The sequence below is a fragment of the Schistocerca americana genome, chromosome 4 (assembly GCF_021461395.2).
Source record: "Schistocerca americana isolate TAMUIC-IGC-003095 chromosome 4, iqSchAmer2.1, whole genome shotgun sequence".
Taxonomy (NCBI): Eukaryota; Metazoa; Arthropoda; class Insecta; order Orthoptera; family Acrididae; genus Schistocerca; species Schistocerca americana.
The window spans coordinates 597,272,281-597,294,756 of record NC_060122.1 but is presented as its reverse complement, the minus strand read 5'-3'; the positions used below and the strand labels follow the sequence as shown (position 1 = coordinate 597,294,756).

The 22,476-nt window shown below is 42.9% G+C and overlaps 1 protein-coding gene across 1 annotated transcript in view; it reads right to left on the bottom strand.

Annotated features, from left to right (window-relative positions):
* Positions 1-22,476, bottom strand: part of LOC124613107 (chitinase-3-like protein 1) — a 109,610-nt gene that overhangs the window by 8,865 nt on the left and 78,269 nt on the right. The window contains exons 3-10 of the mRNA XM_047141710.1: positions 21,913-21,982; positions 20,774-20,950; positions 18,077-18,171; positions 17,856-17,987; positions 16,634-16,761; positions 14,172-14,298; positions 13,903-14,088; positions 10,843-10,965 (exon numbers count right to left, since the gene is read on the bottom strand). Coding sequence (XP_046997666.1) covers positions 10,843-10,965; positions 13,903-14,088; positions 14,172-14,298; positions 16,634-16,761; positions 17,856-17,987; positions 18,077-18,171; positions 20,774-20,950; positions 21,913-21,982 — 1,038 coding nt within the window. The remainder of the gene's footprint in view (positions 1-10,842; positions 10,966-13,902; positions 14,089-14,171; positions 14,299-16,633; positions 16,762-17,855; positions 17,988-18,076; positions 18,172-20,773; positions 20,951-21,912; positions 21,983-22,476) is intronic.

Genomic DNA, 22,476 nt, shown 5'->3' with positions numbered 1-22,476 from the left:
TTCTTGGCGTAGCAATTTCAATGGCCAGCAGTGTACATTTAGGAAGTCGGCGGGACCTCGCGCAAGCTACCTGGAGCGGTAGCCCTCGCGGGCTATGTGCTGCACTAGGACAGCCTCAGCGTCTTCTGTCCTTTAGTGCTAGATGGCACTGACATCGTTTTCACAGTGGGCCCGCCCACATTTTGCCAACGTTGTTTCGACTACGCTGTAGAAGTATCGTTTGGAACCCCTAACACAGCCTCCATAGCGGTCCAATGTCTCCCATTAAGATTGACGTATTTTTGAAGCCCTTAACAAAGAAATTTGTGGCGAAGGATTTGTTTCGGACGAAGAGGTGCACGCATTGGTACAGCCATTGTTCGGTAGGAAACTGCGAACATTTTTCCATGAAAACACTTACCGTCTTATCTCACAGTGGGATAAATGTATTAACAGTTACAGCGATTGTTGTTGAAATAATAAACACTTTAATTTTTCCCTGTGTCTCGTTTTCATTTGACTTCCCCTTGTACACAGTCCAGTGCCATTAATGCGACCACTACCTATGTTCGACCAAAACGTGCAATAACCACTCACAGACGGCAAGTGGTAGCACTAGCAGTGGAGGGTGTATAAAGCGTGTCGGGAGGGACGCAGTCATTGTCACAATGCAGAAGCGGGGCTATTTGTCTGATGCCAAGGGTTGGAGAATTTTCGAAAAGGTTAAGCTGCAAATTGTGTACGTGCCCACGTGGTTGAAGTATACCGTGCAATGGCAAAATGGCGCTATCCAAAACCGGCACCACAGGCCATAGATGACAGAGGTGAACGACAGCTGCAGAGATGTGTAGGGGCGAACAGAAGTGCAACAGTTGAGCAACTAATCGTCCAGATGAATCAAGGGCTACCAAAAGCGTCCTCCTCAATGACCGTTCAGCGAACATTTGCTGCATATGGCGCTCCGCATGGTCCAGGCGCTGGGTCATGCAACGGCACTAAAGGCCGGTTCCCACTAGGGCTGCCGCGCTTCAAAACCGCGCGTCAAAACCGCGCGTCAGCGGCGTGGTTGCCATGGAAACGGCGTCAGCGGCACGGCGCGGCGGGCTCTGCGTCGCGGTTTGACCATGTCGAACCGCTTCCGCTGCCGCGTGACGCGCCCCAGGTGCGCGCCGCCAATCACAGAACGCGCTGAGCTTGACGTCAGGTGCGCAACCCCGGGCCACAAGAACTTTCGCCGAACCGCTGGCGCGGACGCGGCGGCAGCTATGAAATACTTATCATCCGATTCCAAGGAAACTATTCGGTAGAAAAATTTGATTCTTGGGCATGTTACAGCCTTATATCTTCTCTCGATAAAGGGCCGAATTTCTTTTCGATATTCGTCGTGGTTACTTGCTGTATCGCATTTACGTAAACCTTTACACGAAATTTTAATGAGTGTGCAGAGGTAAAAACGCATTGCGTGGACTTTGCGTACAGTTCATTTTAGGTAATACATTATTGCGTATGAAATTTAGTCAACATATCGAAATTGCTTTTAAAGCTGAGAGCAGAACGATAGCTATCACCGTTCTCTAGATATTGACTGATATGTCGGCGGACGGGCTGTGCGGTGACCGCGCGGGTTGCTCGCGGCGCGACCGATACTTCGTCCTGCTCGTCGTAAACCATGTGGTTTTATCAACTGCAAATTTCGTAAACGGTTCAAGAAATCTAAAAGCGTTTTTTTGCAAACGATAACTTGTAAAAAGTCATGTATTTCGTCGCATGATAAATATCCAAAATCTGTTTATCTACCGAGATATGAAAGAAACTACAGTTTTTCAGAAGGGATAGATGATTTTTTTTAAACAGCATTTAATAGCGTGTCGAATGAGAAGTTAAACAGAAACTAATTTGCTGGTATGTCATAAGATGTAATTTGCTAAGTATCTACAGCTATTGATTATTTCCTTTGGTAAGTAACAAACGTTTTTTTTCTTTATCGAGTGTACTTTATTGGTTCAAGACGCGTTTCGCCTTTTACTTTAAGGCATTTTCGGTGGAATCTGGAATGATTCTGTTTTGTTTTAAATGCATAACTGATTACTTACAGTGAATCGAGTTTTTGGCGGACATATACGTTTCCCCTCACCTGGTCACATGCTGGAGGTTGAACTAAAACTTAAATTATGGAACATAAGCACATTTTCATGTTCGCTCTTTTTTCTTCTGTCACTAGCTGTAGACATTTTACCGAAAACACTGATTTGAAGTCGTAACTACAGTGTGTTCACCTCATGCCCCTTCCTGTTTGGTTTGTTTATGTACATGTTGCCAACCTAAAGAATTATATGCTGAAGTTGTTTTTTATTTCTGTTCTCCTAATATCTGAATATGTGTGGGGCTAGCCAGTGATAGTTATAGAAAGTTGAAAGTGAATGCAGTAGTTGTCAGACAGTGGTTGAAAGGTTTGGTGTTCAGCTGATTTCAGTTTTGGTTTAAATGTTTTGTGGAGGAGTGCATGGAGGAGGAGGAGATTAGTGTTTAACGTCCCGTCGACAACGAGGTCATTAGAGACGGAGCGCAAGCTCGGATGAGGGAAGGATGGGGAAGGAAACCGGCCGTGCCCTTTCAAAGGAACCATCCCGGCATTTGCCTGAAACGATTTAGGGAAATAACGGAAAACCTAAATCAGGATGGCCGGAGACGGGATGGAACCGTCGTCCTCCCGAATGCGAGTCCAGTGTGCTAACCACTGCGCCACCTCGCTCGGTGAGGAGTGCATGGACGACTAAATTCACTGCTTACATTAACAGATAAAATAGTAGAATAGCATTTGAACAAATGATTATTATCAGAATACTATCACCCAACCCCTTTGTCCTCACTCTTTGACACCTCATAATATGTCCTGTCAACTTACCCCTCTTGTAGTCAAAGTTGTGCCGTAATTTCCTCTTCCTACTCTATTTAATTCCGTACCTCTTCTTTAGTTACACGATCCTCATATCTAGTCTTCAGCATTCTTATTGATCACCACGTTTTGAAAGCGTCCATTGTCTTCTCGACAGAACTGTTCATCGCCCACATTTCACTTACAAGGCTGCACTCCACACAAATACCTTCGTAAAATAGTACCCAATCATTAGAATTTATATTCCATGTGAACAAATTTTCTTTTTCAGAACGCTTTTCTTGCTATTCACAGTCTTCATTTTATATCCTCTCTACTTCTGCCTTCTCAATTACTGCTTCCCTTTCAAGTCATTGAAGTCTTAGAAATGCAGTTTGGTTTCTGTACAAGTTGTAGATAATCTTGTGTCCCTGTGTTTTATAGATGACATCTCCAGAGCTTCTAAGAATGTTTTAATTAAGATTGTCAAAATCTTTCTCTAAACATGCAAATGCTATAAACACAGTTTCGCTGTTCTTCAGTGTGTCTACTTAGTTAAGTGGTAGGATCAGTATTGCCTTGCGTGTTCAGACATCTCACAGGAATCTAACATTGTACTTATGTTAGTTTGTACAACCCCTCCCCCTCTCCTGTCTACATATTCCTTCCACTATCTAGCCTTCTCTTATTTGCTTAGTTCTGGCTTGCCAAATGAATTCTAGACAGTTGCTTCTCCTTTGAGCAAAGATTTCTTTGTTCTTTCTCATTTTCATTCCCTTATGTTTTCCAAGTGCAAAATCACATTGCAATTTTGGACTTCCTGTTAACGTCATGTTTAGACATTTCTATTTCCAATGGCCTACTTTATTTGCTGCATTTTTATATTTTTCCCTCTTGTCAGATTTAATATTTCACGTTTTATCTAACGATTTCTATTTTACCTTCTTCCCATTCTCATACTCTGCTGCATTCACCACTTCTTCTCTCAAAGATATCCATTCGTATTCTAGCGGGTTCCTTCCTCTGTTTCAGTCAGTCGTTGCATTACGCTAACTTTAAGATTATCGAAAAATTGTGGGTCTTGACTTATTCAAGTTCCATTTCCTTAATTTGCTACCGTTTACTGTCTCTTTAGTTGTAAACTGCAGCTCGTAACTAATAAAGTATTGTAGGTTTGCGTCTGCACCGGGAAATGTCTTATAATTTAAAATCTGATTTCGAAAACTTTGTTCCAAATATGTATTATTCTTTCATGATTCTTAAGCAATGTGCTAGATAGTGAAGAATGATGAATGGTAGTCATGAAATCTGTTTATGGTGAAATGAGAAAACATGCATAATGGAATATGTGAAAGAGTACATTGTACAGAAAATGAAAAATTGGTATGTCTTCATCCAACTTCGTCTTTCCTCCATGTAGGTGTAAGATATAGTTTTTCAAACGCACCGGGAGTTTCAGTGGGTCCTGACCCGTACCTCAGTAGCTGTCCGTCATTGGCTACCGCTAGCGCCTGCCGCTTCCAGATGGGAACGCCAATTCCGCGAGCCGCCGCGTCAAAGCGGAAAACGCTTGCCGCTGCCGTTGCCGCACGACGCGCTGCCGCGCTCTAGTGGGAACCGGCCTTAACTGCTGTTTCAGAAACGAAGGCTGGAATTAGCTCACCAGCACCGCAACTGGACGATCGAAGAGCGCCAACAGGTGGCCTTATCCAGCGAATCATATTTTATGATGCATCGGAGAACTGATCGTTGACTTGTACGGCCCTCCAAAATTGTCCGAAGGGTCCAGGTCTGATGAGGGTGCGTTATGATGTGAGGAATGTTTTCGTGGCATTCCCTGGGCGAACTCGTCGTTCTGAAAGGCACAATGGACCACACAAGTATGCATCTACACTTAAGGACCATGTCCACTCCTATGTGCAGTTTGTTTTTTCGTCGGCATGATGGCATCTACCACCAGGACAATGCAACGCGCCTCACAGCTCGCAGTGTTAGTGCGTGGTTCGAAGGAGACCAGGATGAGTTTACCGCATTCCCCTGAGCACCAAACTCCCTGGATTTAAACCCAATCGAGAATCTGTGGGATCATTTCGATGGAGCTGTTCGCGTCATGGATCCACAACCGGAAACCTAAGCAACTGGCCACGGCACTGGGGTCGTCATGCCTCCACATTCCTGTCGGTGCCATCCAGAACTTTATTGACTCTTCCTGCACGTCTCGCGGCGGTCCGCAATACAAAAAGTGGTTATTTAGACTTTTGACACGTGGCCACATTAATGTGACTGGACAGCACACAGTCACAAATATTCCTCGTAAATCACTCTATCTGTTAGAGAAAACTGTATCCCTGTAATAATACCTGAGATTAGCCCAAACGTACAACAGAAATCGCGGGGGCAGCCTTTATTTCATATCTGTATAGGCAGAAGGTAGAAGAAGATAGATGGACAGATAGATAGATGCATAGATGTATGGAAAATTGTACGCATTCAAAACTAAAAGAGAAAGGACAGTTCTGAGGCATTAGTTTATCTTATTACTTTTCTCCTAACGGCATGTCTGGTCCGTTATGTACACTATGTAATCAAAAGTGTCCGGACACCCCCAAAAAATACGTTTTTCATATTAGGTGCATTGTGCTGCTACCTGATGCTAGGTGCTCCATATCAGCGACCTCAGTAATCATTAGACATCGCGAGAGCGCAGAATGGGGCGCTCCTCGGAACTCGTGGTCAGGTGATTGGGTGTCACTTCTGTCATAAGTCTGTACCCGATATTTCCACCCTCCTAAACATCCCTAGCTCTACTGTTTCCGATGTGATAGTGAAGTGGAAACGTGAAGGGACACGTACAGCAGAAAAGCGTACAGGCCGACCTCGTCTGTTGACTGACAGAGACCGCCGACAGTTGATGAGGGTTGTAATGTGTAATAGGCAGACATATATCCAGACCATCACACAGGAATTCCAAATTTAATCAGGATCCACTGCAAGTACTATGACAATTAGGCGGGAGGAGAGAAAACTTGGATTACTGGTCGAGCGGCTGCTCATAAGCCACTCATCCCGCCGGTAAATGCCAAACGACGCCTCGCTTGATGTAAGGAGCGTAAACATTGCACGATTGAACAGTGGAAAAACGTTGCGTGGAGTGACGAATCACGGTACACAATGTGGCGATCCACTGGCAGGGTGTGGGTATGACGAATGCCCGATGAACGTCATCGGCCAGCGGGTGTAGTGCCAACAGTAAAATTCGGAGGCGGTGGTGTTATGGTGTGGTCGTGGTTTTCATGGTGAGGGCTTGCGCCCCTTCTTGTTTTGCGTGGCACTATCACAGCACAGCGTACATTGATGTTTTAAGCACCTTCTCGCTTCCCACTGTTAAAGAGCAATTCGGGGATGGCGATTGCATCTTTCAACACGACCGAGCACCTGTTCATAATGAACGGCCTGTGGCGTAGTGGTTACACAATAACATCCCTGTAATGGACTGTCCTGCACAGAGTCCTGACCGGAATCCTGTAGAACACCTTCGGGATTTTTTGGAACGCCGACTTCGTGCCAGGCCTCACTGACCAAATCGATACCTCTCCTCAGTGCAGCGCTCCGTGAAGAAAGGGCTACCATTCACCAAAAAACCTTCCAGCACCTGACTCAACGTATGCCTGCGAGAGCCGAAGCTGTCATCAAGGCTAAGGGTGGGCCGACAGCATATTGAATTCCAGCATTACCAATGGAGGGCGCCACGAACTTGTAAGTCATTTTCAGCCAGGTGTCCGGATACTTTTGATCACATAGTGTATCTGTTCTATGAAATTATGCGTGTGAACTTACCGAGTGTACTACTCCTTGAGATAAGACAGCATTGTTGTAGGAAGCAAGGAAGATTAGAGTTTTTAAAGTCCCATCGAAATCTAGGTCATTAGAGACGGAATATTGTTGTGTGAAGATATAGCGGGTCAGGAGTATATTATCAGCTACAGACTGTTGCTGATCGGTACATGTCCAATGAACGCAACATTTCTATGGGACATGTTACAAAGACTAATATGTTACGATAAGGGGTCAAAATTCCAGTCACCAGAAGTAATACAAGTGACACGTAGCTGTGAGAAGTACCAACTTCTGGTTGGGACGTCGTAGAACCAATGAAAAATGCTTGTACTCCATAGATACCATGCACTCTATCTTAATGGAGCAGGTGAATCGATAGAAAACGAATGACAGCCAGATATATTGCCTGCTTCCTGGTCGATGGAACGTTAACTCGCAGAAAACACTGTTTCAATGTGTCTACATCTGCATTTCAAGAATCCAGTCAGTTTTTTTCCCCGTAAAACTCCAGTTTTATAAATGCGTTTTCTGTAACGAAAGACGATGCAGTGAGAGGGATAATATTATATTCATAGTCTGTGGTTCATGGTGTGGGTTCCTGTAGTCATGTCCTAGTTCATGAAGCACGGGCAACGTATGAGTGGCCAAGTAAGTGGTCCCGACAGTCGGGATACCAGTTACTTTGGAATAAGGCTGGGCATCTCGGACATATTCTGAGTCGTGGTCACCTTTGCGCTCATACGGCAAAGACTACCAAATCCACCGGTTAGTCCCTTAGCCGTTAGGGGTAAAACCCAATGGGACTCGGGGCAACCTGCTTCCCTGGTACTTTAAATATGATGCTGGCAACAATCAGAGCAAAATGCCTCGGACCTTTGGAGGTGACGGAGTCCCACCTCTAACTGACAAACCAGAGACTCCAAAGATACGACTTGGCAAACAAATGGTAATGAGATGGGGAGCTATTAATATCAATGGGGGCTACTCTGGGAAGAAGGCAGAGCTGGCAGAGGCTGCAAGTAAGATGGGGCTGGACGTTTTAGCTGTTAGTGACATTCGGGTAAGGGGTGAGAAAGAAGAGGAAGTGGGAGAATACAAGGTCTACCTGTCAGGAGTCAAAGCAGGAATAGCACAATGGGGTGTAGGGCTTTACATCAGGAAAGAAATGGAACCCAGCGTAGTTGCAATAAGGTATGTAAACGAACGGCTGATGTGGATAGATTTGACAGTGTCTAGCAAGAAAATTAGGATTGTGTCAGTATATTCGCATTGTGAAGGGACAGATCAAGATAAGATGGATAGTTTTTATGAGGCACTCAGTGATGTAGTTGTTAGAGTAAAGGACAAGGACAGTGTTCTGTTCATGGGTGATTTTAACGCCAGGATTGGAAATCGAACAGAAGGGTATGAAAAGATTATGGGTAAATTTGGAGAGGACATGGAGGCCAACAGGAACGGGAAACAACTCTTGGATTTCTGTGCCAGTATGGGCTTAGTAATCACAAACTCCTTTTTTAAACATAAGAACATTCACCGGTATACTTGGGAAGGCAGGGAAACCAGATCTGTCATTGACTACATAATAACAGATCAGGAATTCAGGAAGGCTGTGAGGGACACACGTGTATTCAGGGGATTCTTTGATGACACTGATCATTATTTAATCTGCAGTGAAATTGAGATTGTGAGGCCGAAAGTGCAGGAGGTCAGGTTCATATGTAGGAGGATAAGAGTGGAGAAACTTCAGGATAAGGAAATCAGGCACAAGTACATAACAGCGATCTCAGAAAGGTACCAGTTAGTTGAATGTAGTCAATTACAGTCATTGGAAAAGGAATGGACAAGGTACAGGGACACAGTACTAGAAGTGGCTAAAGAATGTCTTGGAACAGTAGTGTGTAAAAGTAGGATGAAGCAAACAGCTTGGTGGAATGATACAGTCAAGGCAGCCTGTAAAAGGAAAAAGAAGGCGTATCAAAAATGGTTACAAACCAGAACCCAGGTAGACAGAGAATGTTATGTTGAAGAAAGAAACAAAGCCAAACAGATAATTGCAGCATCCAAGAAGAAATCGTGGGAAGACTTTGGAAACAGGTTGGAGACTATGGGTCAAGCTGCTGGAAAACCATTCTGGAGTGTAATTAGCAGTCTTCGAAAGGGAGGTAAGAAGGAAATGACAAGTATTTTGGACAGGTCAGGAAAACTGCTGGTGAATCCTGTGGATGCCTTGGGCAGATGGAGGGAATATTTTGAAGAGTTGCTCAATGTAGGTGAAAATGCGATCAGTAATGTTTCACATTTCGAGGTAGAATGGGATATGAATGATGATGGAAATAGGATCACATTTGAGGAAGTGGAAAAAATGGCCAATAGATTGCAGTGCAATAAAGCGGCTGGGGTGGATGAAATTAAGTCGGAACTCATCAAATACAGTGGAATGTCAGGTCTTAAATGGCCACACAGGATAATTGAAATGGCCTGGGAGTCGGGACAGGTTCCATCAGACTGGACAAAAGCAGTAATCACACCAATCTTTAAACATGGAAACAGAAAAGATTGTAACAACTATAGAGGTATCTCTTTAATCAGCATTGTGGGTAAAATCTTCTCAGGTATTGTTGAAAGGAAAGTGCGAGTATTAGTTGAGGACCAATTGGATGAAAATCAGTGTGGGTTTAGGCCTCTTAGAGGTTGTCAGGACCAGATCTTTAGCTTACGGCTAATAATGGAGAAGTGTTATGAGTGGAACAGGGAATTGTATCTAAGCTTTATAGATCTAGAAAAGGCATATGACCGGGTTCCTAGGAGGAAGTTATTGTCTGTTCTACAAGATTATGGAATAGGAGGCAAACTTTTGCAAGCAATTAAAGGTCTTTACATGGATAGTCAGGCAGCAGTTAGAGTTGACGGTAAATTGAGTCCATGGTTCAGAGTAGTTTCAGGGGTAAGACAAGGCTGCAACCTGTCTCCACTGTTGTTCATATTATTTATGGATCATATGTTGAAAACAATAGACTGGCTGGGTGAGATTAAGATATGTGAACACAAAATAAGCAGTCTTGCATATGCGGATGACTTAGTTGTGATGGCAGATTCGATTGAAAGTTTGCAAAGTAATATTTCAGAGCTAGATCAGAAATGTAAGGACTATGGTATGAAGATTAGCATCTCCAAAACGAAAGTAATGTCAGTGGGAAAGAAATATAAACGGATTGAGTGCCAAATAGGAGGAACAAAGTTAGAACAGGTGGACGGTTTCAAGTACTTAGGATGCATATTCTCACAGGATGGCAACATAGTGAAAGAACTGGAAGCGAGGTGTAGCAAAGCTAATGCAGTGAGCGCTCAGCTACCATCTACTCTCTTCTACAAGAAGGAAGTCAGTACCAAGACTAAGTTATCTGTGCACCGTTCAATCTTTCGACCAACTTTGTTGTACGGGAGCGAAAGCTGGGTGGATTCAGGTTACCTTATCAACAAGGTTGAGGTTACGGATATGAAAGTAGCTAGGATGATTGCAGGTACTAGTGGATGGGAACATTGGCAGGAGGGTGTCCACAATGAGGAAATCAAAGAAAAACTGGGAATGAACTCTATAGATGTAGCAGTCAGGGCGAACAGGCTTAGATGGTAGGGTCATGTTACACGCATGGGAGAAGCAAGGTTACCCAAGAGACTCATGGATTCAGCAGTAGAGGGTAGGAGGAGTCGGGGAAGACCGAGGAGAAGGTACTTGGATTCGGTTAAGAATGATTTTGAAGTAATAGGTTTAACATCAGAAGAGGCACCAATGTTAGCACTGAATAGGGGATCATGGAGGAACTGTATGAGGAAGGCTATGCTCCAGACTGAACGCTGAAAGGCATAATCAGTCTTAAATGATGATGATGATGATGATGATGAGTCTGTGTGAACGAATAGATATGTTCTCTGTAAAGCTTTCAAAAACAGCTCACATGAAGTTCTACTGTCATATGCTCTCAAGTGACTAAAAGTCACTAGATAGTTTACTTATGGGACATAATGTGGAAGTCCGCAAGAAGTAGTAAGCTTGGACAATTAAGACTGTAGCTTCAGTTACCGTGTGCTTTTTGTAACAAAAGTACTAAAGAAGGATCGGACACTTGGTTTTAGTACTAAGAGTAGCTTACCTTTATTCTGATGGATTCTTCACTATCGTAGCCGACCCACTGGTTGCCGCTCACCGCATATGGAACCTTCTGCTGGTCGTCCCACGTTACCGTCCAGCCTCCTGCCATGATTTTCTCACATATCTGCAAGAATTAATGGCAAAACAGGGTTACTACAACGTGTTCAACGTTTTGAGGTCAGAAAACAAAAGTAGGCAATAAAAAGTTCTTTGGGAAGCACAGGCACTAAATGAAAATCAGTCTGGTCGCGTGTATGCTTCGCCGGTTTAAATAATGGAACTGTCGTTGACTAGCCTCCTTTCACACCTTTTTCCGTTTGAAATTAATTATTTACTATACAAATACGATATAAAGCAATTCATTACAAATGAGAGGAATTTTTGATGTAACGTGAGTTTCAGGTTGCTAATAATGAAAGATATGCTTTGTGCAAAAGTATTGCAACTTTTAGGTCGGTAAAATATTTCATAAAATTTGAAGTGCTTTAATTTGTTAGCGATTTCTAATTTATACGTATCTTATACATATTGCGTGAAATTCTCTTTGAAATAAAGTGAACTACGCTGGGTGAAACCCCGAAACAGTTTTCTTATAAGTTACAATCTATAGTTATCATAAACAATTTGCATCAGTTAGATTAAAATCACAAGCTTCGAATGAACATCAACAGGTTTTTAACACTACTTTGCCTTAAATGGCTATATTTTATAGCTGAACACAGCTGTGTTTAATTGGTTAACCACAAAGGCGGTTCTATCCATAACTCGAGAAGTTCTACAGAACTATACTGAGCGTCTTGACATTGTCCTACAGCAGCTGACAGACTTTGATGGTGTGTCTTTTAAACGCATAAACATTCGTTTAATTAAACAGTGAAGCAAAATATTTGAAGAATTGGTTCTTTTGTTTTGATAACTGAGGGCGTTTCTTTCTTACATTTCAACTTGGCGACGCAAAATACAAGTTATTCTGCAGTAGATAACCTGGATTAGATTGGAATCGATTCCCAATCAACAGTTAGGTAAGAGAATACGCAGCAATCAGCGGTGAATTATGGAATTTTGAAAATCTAATGATTCCATTTTTAAAATCTGAATTTGAGCTAGATAGAAGAGAACTGGCTATATATGATATCTCTTCATATGCTGACTCAATTTCAGGTTCAAGATGTTGTAAGAGAAACAGCTCTTTATTTATATGATATACCATTATCAGATCTGCTCTATGTTGTGAAATTCTGGTTATTCTAGGATTTTAATTAGTTCAAATACTTGAAGCTCCTAACGCCTTTGGCTATCAAGCACAGTGATTTTCCGGTAAAGTGAAGTACATTATTACGGCATTTTCGTGGGAGGTTCTAGAAATAGGTTCATCTCCTACTGGAAAGTTTTCTTTCTTCGTTCATAACGGGACCTTTCCTTCACGAAGTGTGGAGCTGGTATCTTTACGTATATCTGTTGAGTGTAGGTAACTGTGATGTGTGCATGTCAAGTTTTAGTGTCGTATTTTATTGTTGATGACTGATGTCGCTGATTGAGAGAAGAGAGAGAATGAAACCTGGTGCCGCCTCGTAACCTAATCTTCTCGTATAGCACCAAGGCTGCTTGATGTCTCCTTCCGGAGGAGGGATTAACATCAACAGTGTCACATGCCCTCACTCCTTGAGACACTGCAGAGTGAATTGGAATTTCATTCAGGACGTTGGAGGAAATTCTGGAGATCAGCGCCGGCCGCTGTGGCCGAGCAGTTCTAGGAGCTTCAGTCCGGAACCGCGCTGCTGCTACGGTCGCAGGTTCGAATTCTGCCTCGGGCATGGATGTGTGTGATGTCCTTAGGTTAGGTAGGTTTAAGTAGTTCTAAGTCTAGGGGACTGATGGACTCAGATGTTAAGTCCCATAGTGCTTGGAGCCATTTGCATTTTGGAGATCAGCGGTTTTGTACCACTATCTCTCTTCCCCTTGCCCGCACTGAAAGTTCATTTCGTTCCAGGACTCGAACTGTTCAGATATAACACCACATCGGCTACAGAGGCACGTATCCTGTGGTGATCTTCTACTGAAGTTCGTTAATTGTTAGAAGAGACACAGTGAAAAGAAATGTGCCACACACTGCTGTCATCCTGTCTGGCCTACCGATCGAGTGCTGCTCCACTCCTTGCCGCAAGCATTTTGGAATGTGGGACTTGCAGCGAAATAGCAGGACATGTTTTCGGCCTTCGGTGTCGAGTTTTAAAGGGGAACCATTACCGCAATTTCAAACAAGAAAAATGCAATGGAGATCTCGGGGCGGAACCTGGGTCTTCATGTACCAGCTTTCTTTGAGTCCTTGGCGAGGCGAATGGTGGGTGGAGGCAAATAACTAAAATGACAAAATGGAAAGTGGACATGTGCGGTATACTTTCCGAAATTTTCGTGCCAGAGGATCCATGTTATTACCAGCATTGTTCCCTTACGTCTACCATGAGACATACATATGGATTCCGAGAAATGAAACGTGTGCCCATGATCTGCCTGATGAAGTTTTGCCTAATTTTAGATCAGTTGGAGTCCTGAGTGCAAATGGACAGGTAGCAAACGTACTTCCACAACTCGAACAATAGATCTCTGTTCCTCCGACAGTCATTCAACGTGACTGAATGGTTGAATCATGTTTTTGCTCCTCCATAATTGATGTCCTCTGGGGTCATTCGCAAAATTCCGAGTCGATTGGTGCTGCAGGTACAGTGGGTGACAGTTTAATAAAACGTAATTTTTGAGGTTTTCACGACTTAATAGGGAAGACATATTTGCGGGTGTCTATTCCGTTTTAGTGTCGTGCCATCAAAACTGCCAGGTTAGAGCCCATGTAAGCGATCACCTAGAAGGCGATCGCTTGCATTACGGGAAAAAGTCCAGTAGGCCAGTTGGTGAAATATAAAGGGACTATATCAACCTGGCGGGATCCTCAAGATGAGAAAATGAAAACTTGGCATCGACTATTCCGTACTGGTGGTACAGTTGCCTCGAAAACTGCGCTTAGCAGGTGTTTCTTCCACAAAGCCGGAAACGCGTGGGTGCTTACCTCGTTGTATCCCAGCATGCCAGGTTGGTAGGTGTACTGCCCACCGTTTCCAGGACCACTGGCAGGCGCACCGACGCCACTGTTGGCAGCACTGCTCAGAGTGAACGTCCGCCCATAGGTCCCCATTCCCAGTATGAGCTTAGAAGGATCGACACCACTCTGTATCCAGTAGCGAACGCTGGCGTCCTGGAACCAACAAAAATTAAGTATTTTGCATTGATCCCGTATCATATTTTCTGATATGTAACATTAACCGAACAGAAACTCACCACATTGAGCTGACGTTCGGCTTCGGTCGTGTCGGCTGAGCTGGCGTACAGAGGGGCATTCTGACCGGTCTTCTGGTCCCAGGAACCGTGGAAGTCATATGCCATCAAGTTGATGAAGTCAAGATACCTAAAAAAATGGTTCATTTGGTTTCGTGCCTCATCTGTTCTACTGGGCTGATGCAGATGCTTGTAGCATTCTTTTGATGTCAATATACCGTAAACTTCATCTTGTACTCCTTAAATGTCAAATAGTATAAACTCTCTTCAGTTTTACTGATTTCACGATGTCATGCAAACAGTAGATGCAGCTTAACGGGTAGATTCCGTCTTTCTAGATTTGTAAAAGGCTTTCGACACTACCATGTCACTGATTATTAATCGAGATACAATCATCCATACATACCACAACTGACTACTAGGATCCAGAAGGCGTTGCCAGGTGGCGAATGATCAACGGTCTCAAAAATAACATCGATTGTGCCTCAAAGCAGAGTAATGAGACACCTTATGTTCTCAATATACATAAACAATTAGTCAGTTAGAATACGCAGTATTATAAGATTATTACTAACGATTCTGTTGTCTACAGTCGAGCATCGTCGTTGAACAATAATAAGAACAGGCAGAAAACTTGAAACAGATACCCACATGGTGTAATGATTGCTAGCTCTTTTTAAATAGGGATAAATGTAAAACAATCTTCATAACAAAGAGAAATGACCCAATAGTATCCAATTACACCATTAGTGGTGGACATGAAACAATTCTCATCGTTTTATAAGGGCTAGCTCTTTTTTTCAAGGTCCGATCGATCGTTAGATTAAAACCACGGTGAAAATCTGATTTAGCTTCGCACCGAAGTGTTACGCAGTGTCTCTAATACGCCAGGCTATCACATCACGCGGCACTTTTCAGTCCTGAGCGCACAATGAGCACGTAAAGATTCCTAGAACAACAGCGTCTCCCACCAAGCGAAAAGCGCGTTCCATCATTCAGTTTCTTCTACTGAGGAGTTCCGCCTGGTTTCATGCAGCCCACATAACGTAACTGTCATGCGTGACAGCAAAGCACAACAATGGTGCAGCAACTTTGAAGCGGGACGTTCAGACGTTAAATGACGCATGCGGTCAGGGAAGGAAGTGAGTGTCAGCCGACGATCTTGTTCAGCGATTCAAGAAAATAATCTAAAAACGGTAGTTAACAAGATGCGAAGATGAATGATGTCATTAAGAACTGTCCTTTACGAGAATGCTCGGCCACACGCTGCAGCTGTAACAAAGAAGTTCCTGCAGCGTTTCTGATGGGAAGTGTTTGATTACCCACCATAAAGCCCAGACTTGGCTCCCTCCGATTTTCATCTCTTTGCTCATACGAACCGCTGACTATGAGGACAGTGTTTTGGTACAGACAATTAGGTGCAGACCAGCGTAGAGAATTGGCAGAATGCACAGGGGGCCGTCTTCTATGGCGAGGGTATTGGAAAGTTGGTACCACGCGTTATCTGGAAGATGTAGTTAAATGTTCCAAATAAAAATTTTTAATTTTCGCTGTGGTTTCCATTTCGCGACAGGTCGGAAACTGAAGAAAAAATAGCAATTGTATTTAAAGGTAACACTAAAAAGAGATACAAAATGGTACGAACACGCAAAATATTAGAGAAGGCGATTGGAAGACTTAGAATCATTGCAAGGATTATGGGAAAGTGCATTGCGTATGTAATGTAAGTGGCGTACAAGACGCTAGTGCGACCAATTCTGAAGTATTAGTCCATCGATTGGAGTCCTTATCAGGTAAGTATGGCAGTAGACATCAAACGAAATGAGAGGCGCACAGCGAAGACCCTAACAGGATGGTATGACCGTCGCAAAACCTAGGTGCTTGGCCAACCGCATCGGGAATCTTCTCAAGAAAAGCGATCTGGCTCTCGCGTCAGCTTGTTGGCTAAATTTAGAGAACAGGTATTCGAGGAAGACAGTGCCACAGTCCTGCTGACAGTATCTCGTACCTCAGGAAGAGGCTGCAAGAGTGCGATAAGAGGGATTAGGACAAGTAGGAAGTGATTTATCCCTCGCTCAATAAGCCACTGAAATAAGACAGAAAATCGCTACTCCGTAGATTCAAGCGCAAAAGCCCCAATGCCAAATGACAAATGGTTCAAATGGCTCTGAGCATTATGGGACTTAACTTCTAAGGTCATCAGTCCCCTAGAACTTATAACTACTTAAACCTAACTAACCTAGGAACATCACACACAACCATGCCCGAGGCAGGATTCGAACCTGTGACCGTAGCGGTCGCGCGGTTCCAGACTGTAGCGCCTAGAACCGCTCGGCCACCCCGGCCGGCACCAAATGACAGATGACGCACGGTAAATAATGTCCTAGCAGTGAACTGTAATGGTAATAAACAAAAAAGCTGCTACGAATCTAATACGTAAGCCGGACGTGTGAATTTGAACTCACTTGGACAGCTGCGGCACGTCGTATCCAGTCCCGATGAGGTTGCGGGCAGCTCCGACGGCGGCGCTCAGGATGTAGCCGTACTTGTCAAACTCCGTCCTCAGCGCCTTCAGCAGCTCAACAAACGCCACCTGGGGTAGAACATTTTGACCTTAAGTCTGACTTTTTCTGGAATGCAGTTGCTGTTCGAAACGAATTTTAGGTGTGTTAAAACTGGATGTAAACTAGACATTAACTGCAACGACGTTTACGGCACTACGAAATAAATGGAGGCAGGTTCTTAGAATGAAAAGAAATAAAAAAGATTTTTTCAAGTATATCTCATGTCAGCCTTTGTTTATGAAGGTGCCTACGTAGATAATGTTGTAGAGTACATTTTATTTGTTGATGTATTTACCCTGCCAAGATTAGGGCATAAAGCCTTCTATTAAGCTAACCGGGCATACTTCATATTTTATCAGTATATTATTGTGACAAATGTGTTAAAAATCTTAGAATGAAATCTAACACTCGCTCACAAATATTTAAGAGAGAATAGTAAAATCTGGAATAGCTATAACGGAAAAAGAACGACGTTTATATTTGTTCGTGAAGAGTAGAAGATGAAAGTTAATTAACAGTCGGGTGGAACAGCAATGGACGTGAGAGAAAAGATAGGAGACGGGGGCGGGGGGGGGGGGGGGGAGGACGTGGAGAAGCGTGAGATCAGAAATAATAAAGAAAGGGGGGAAAAGGGAAAAAGCTGAAGCGTAAAGAGAAAGGATTGTGATTGGAAGAAGTAAGTATTTGCTGCACCGTTTAACAGAGACAAATGGCCCTAGGCGATAATTTTTAACAGAAAAATTACGAAAATGACGGACGAAAGTGCTCCAACTTTTTCTTAAGTGCAACAGAGAACTGACTTGTACGTAGAAATCACGGAAATGAAAGCATACTAAATAAGACAAAAATGATCCATCAGATCATAAACTTAAGCAATTATTTTTGCTATATGTCACAAGAAGAACTGTCAGAAAAATCACTAGAAATAGACAAACAGGCAACGTCAAAAACTGCAATGTTTATATTCAAGATCAGTCCCCAAGCCTCAATTAATCATAAATCCTGGTAAGGCGTGCAAAAGCATCAATTCTTGGCACAAGTAGCTTCACACAAAAACAAGTAATGGATGCTTTTGTGCGACACAGTTGAACAGAAGTGCTACTGTTAAGACATGCTGAATTACCAGGTCGGAGGCAGCTCCGCCACGATTCGCCGGGTATTCCCAGTCCACGTCGAGTCCGTCAAAGCCGTATTTGCCCACAAAAGCAGCTGCATTCTGCGCGAACCTCGCCCTCAGTGTGGGGTCGTTCGCAACCTGCAGTCACAAAAAGGAACAGCATGAGTTCACCTTCCAGGCGCGGCACCGGCTGTGCTAGAAGCTCTGCGGTGCGCTCTGTTACTCACAGCTGAGAAAGTCGTTGACCCTTCGTTCCAGCCACCGATAGCAACAAGAGTTTTTGTGTTCGCTGATTTCAAACTGTTGAACCGATTATACCCGTCTGTAAAAACAGAAAAATTACGATTATTATGTGGAGGATATTATCACAAGTAAACAAACAGCAGCGACTCAGCAGCGCTGCATGCTTGGCGGCAGCAATCAGGGTTGGCCAGGGCAGTGCTGTCGCTGCTTGGAAAATTGGTTATTCTTCATTCTATACTGTCCCTGTTAATACATATCGATGAAACAAATATAACACAAGACTAATTTGGGACCGCTGTATCTAGTCGGCATGTAAAATTCCGCATAAAAAATTCTTTTGTTTGCAACGGGAAACAAACCGACGCATTCCCTCGACACTGGGAGTCGCACGAAAGATGTGTGAGCACTATTTGTTTGGGGTGACTTCAGCTACAAAAAACTCAATTGCCAATATCTGCTGGAACACAAGGGCCCCTGACGATTCTTTGGAGAGACACCTTGCGGACGAAGGATACTAGGCGATTAGTTTGCAACGATTGGCTTACTCTGTGAAAGTTTAAGGGTTGGAAACTGACTTTACAAACAAACGAGTTTTAACGTAAACACGTAAACATTTTTGGTGAAGACAGGAAATATCTTTCTACTTTTCCAATAAATGGAGAAGCTAATTTGACTTAGCGACAAAATAAACTTCTGGAGCTGACAGTTTCAATAAAAATGTACAGCGTTTCTTTTGGGTTGTCACACTACTGACTGAGTACGGCGAATAAAAACTGTTCACATCTGATAAAGAGTGACTCAGCTACTTCAGCAGAGAGCAACAACGTCTCCACGAACAAGATGAGTCATAATTAAGTACCGAATCGCGACGCCGAGAGAGATGGCGGAATGATTAAGATACTGAACTCGCATTCCGGAGAAGACTGCTTAAAGATGGCACTTGTATTTGTCCAAGGAAGCAAGTGGGTGCTACATTCACTATATAGTTGGTTGTCATACCATTTCATAACGTGAAACGCTATCTGAAGATGTGACTTTCACGTGAAAATAGTGTGATAGCATCGATTTGTAACGATTCATGCGAATGATGTTAACATTGGTAACATTTCACGTAATTTACGTCTTTCACTGCGTACACAGCTTCGCACTCGTCTGATGATACTGAATTTCTACAGTGAAATGGCCTTTTCTTGACGAGGGTAAGTATACATGTCGGAGTATTTTGAAGTCTGACTCGCGCTGAAGCAAAATCCTTTGCTGCATCACCACTTGAAAATGGTCCAAAGGTGTAAATTGCAGTAGTTGAAATAACTTCTACAGTCAACGGCGAATATGATGTCTTTTAGAAAATTCAAATAATCGATTACGATTAGCCATGGATTGGGACCGTTCCTTATAAACATTTATTCTTTAAAAGCGTGATGCATTAATGTTGAAGCACCCCATAACAACCTTCAAGCATACGCTCCACTATGCGTGTGTCACCGTGGTATCATCTAATATGCGTCGTGAATTTGCGAAGAGAAAGAATCAGTTGGTACAGAACACCCGATGTCATGGTCACTGATGAGACCATAGCGTCATCTTGAAGATATTTCTTTATGTCCTGTCTGGAATGTTCGTTTAGATTTTGGACTGGTGTAATTGTAGCTGTTTCAGCAAGCCTATAAGCTTATTCCGCCCGAATGTACTTTCCACTAATCTTCAACGTTTCTAACAACAGTGATTGTGTCCTTGCATGAAAATAGTGAGAAGAAATTGTCTGCCTATTCTATATACTAAAAGCATTCGTGGATTTCTCACAAATGCATTTTTCGTTACGGCGGAATCTTCTCACGAAATTTCAGTCGCCAGCTTTCTCTTCCGAATGCGAAAATATTTTGTTGACACCGACCTACATAGGGAGAAACGATAATCATAATAAAGTAGGAGAAATCAGAGCTCGCACGGAAAGATATAAGTGCTCCGTTTCTTCGCACGCTATTCGATACTAGAATAATAGGGAATTATTGTGAAAGTGGCTCGATGAACCCTTTGCCAGGCACTTAAGTGTGATTTTCAGAGTATCCATGTAGATGCAGATGTAGATGTATATCCCTCTAAGTTTCTATAATAAGTCTACAAGACGTATTCGCCTTGAGAATCGAATCGCTGAGTGTGTTTGTCGAGTTCTCGAAGTAATATTTATTAATCTTGAACGTTACTTTGTATAGCAACTAAACGAATTAGGAAGGAAGAGCGAAGCTTTACGCTCCGTAGAAGCGGAGGAGGAAGTATATGCTTGGATTGCAGGAGGTAAGGGAAGGGAAGGCGTTCCCTAAAGAACCATCCGAGTTTTGGAGTTGCTGATGCAATTTAAATAACTGATAATCAATAACTCTACCTCAGATGATATTCTGTTTCACTAGTGCAGCTTAGTTGGAACACGTATGTACCATTTCAAAATGTTTGTTGTAGAGGTAAGAAATTTGTCACCGGTATATCCACGAAATAGCAAAGAATCTAATAAAAGGTAGAAGCTTAAGGACGTGAAAAGCTTCCTCTTTCCCTCTGTCACACACACACACACACACACACACACACACACACACACACACACACACACACACAAAAGAGCGCACACCAAAACTCTGGATATAAATGATTGCAGTACATTTTATGTGCTTGCAGATTGGACTTACTTTTTCCGCTTGGAAGATCCATCCATGGATCCAGAATTTTGACCTCTCCTGCAGAAGTTATTCCAACAAAACTGTAAACCAGGTGCGTGCACAGTTCCGGCTGAATGTATTCTATTTCGAACTGTCCATTTCCATTTCTGTAGGCAGCCCAGCTACCTAAGTAGCACACCACTTTTTCTGGAATGAAAAACTTGTATCACGTTGAAGTATTGAGACAGTTACATAGAGAGGAAAGCTGCAACAGTTCAGACCGATCTCAAATTAAAAGATACTTTCAAACAGACCTTTCGTCGACCAGCAAGCAAAAAATAGTATTGATAGCATTGCGTACGAAATTCGGTTCTGATATGTTTTCTGGAAGTGCTGGTCCAGAGATTCAAAGTATTTGGAAAAGAAAGACATGACCACCGGTAAATTGCGGTATGAATTTACTTTACTGAACAACTAGTTTAAACAGTATTATCATCATCATGTGGCCAACGTAATTGAGTCATATGGCTAATAATGACGAGACATTATCAGCATGTGCCGCAAATCACTAGAAATTATAAGCGTTTGTTTCTCTAAATTTATTATTAGCGTGACGTATGAATTTTGTCAACTTCACAAACAAATGATTCATGTTACCACACGGCAGTTCGTTGTGCTGACTAAACAGCACATACACAGTGTACATACCGCAGCTTACAAACGTACTATGAGTTTTTAAAGATGACCCTGTTTTTTATAAAGTTCACAGATATCATACGTTATGCCAGTTAGTTTTATTACTCCATTTGCTTATTTCATTTCTGGAGATGAGTGCAGTAACGCGTCAAATACAACGCTATTTTATCAAGTGGACTGAGGAAAATAATGCACCAGGCGCTAACGAATGGTGTTGAGAAGGCTACTACATGTAGTTGGTTAATTAGCTTTTCCTGATTTACTTGTTCATATAGCCCTATATTGTGTGAACACTTTGGTTAATCACCTATGTTAATAAACTTAACAATATCTCTCCTTAAAGTCTTTATATAGACGTTATTCTTCAACGGTACACTCTGAGTGTTGTACGATCTGGATTACCGAGGCTACATTTGATGTAGACATCCAATCATTCATTCATACTATTCTGTTGTGTAGAATAAATTACTCACTTTCATTGGCCCCACAGGTGTCGTGTGGAGCCCAGAGAACCAGGAGCAGAGCGAGCCACGCTGCCGACATCTGCAAACAGAAACTTTCACTTAGCTGGCTTGTTTGATAAAAAAAAGGAAGACCGCGCTACCCGTAGATATAAGACGATTACCGGTGCTTCAGAGCGGGAAAAGCTGGTGGTACGAACACGGACCGCAAGATGCAACACAGGACTAACGGTGTGCTTTATATACAAGTAACAATCGCTGTTGATAAGAGAGAAGCCTATTGCGAAACTGTGGTGGGAACATCTTCACCCACTCAAGCCAGTTCGAGTAACAATCTAGATACCGGGAATTAATCTCGGGAAAGAAAACAATTTCGCTATTTGCGAACGGAAATGCTTTTTAAGTGATACCTAGAATGAAAAGATTCATCATCGGAGACGCAAACTTAGGAGGAAGATCGTTTCCAGTAAGGGTGATGATTGTATCGGTCACAGTTAATCAAACAAGGTGACAGCCGCAATAATGACACTCGCTAGGCAACGTTTTCTGCTGGACAAAGATTCCAGACTCGAAATG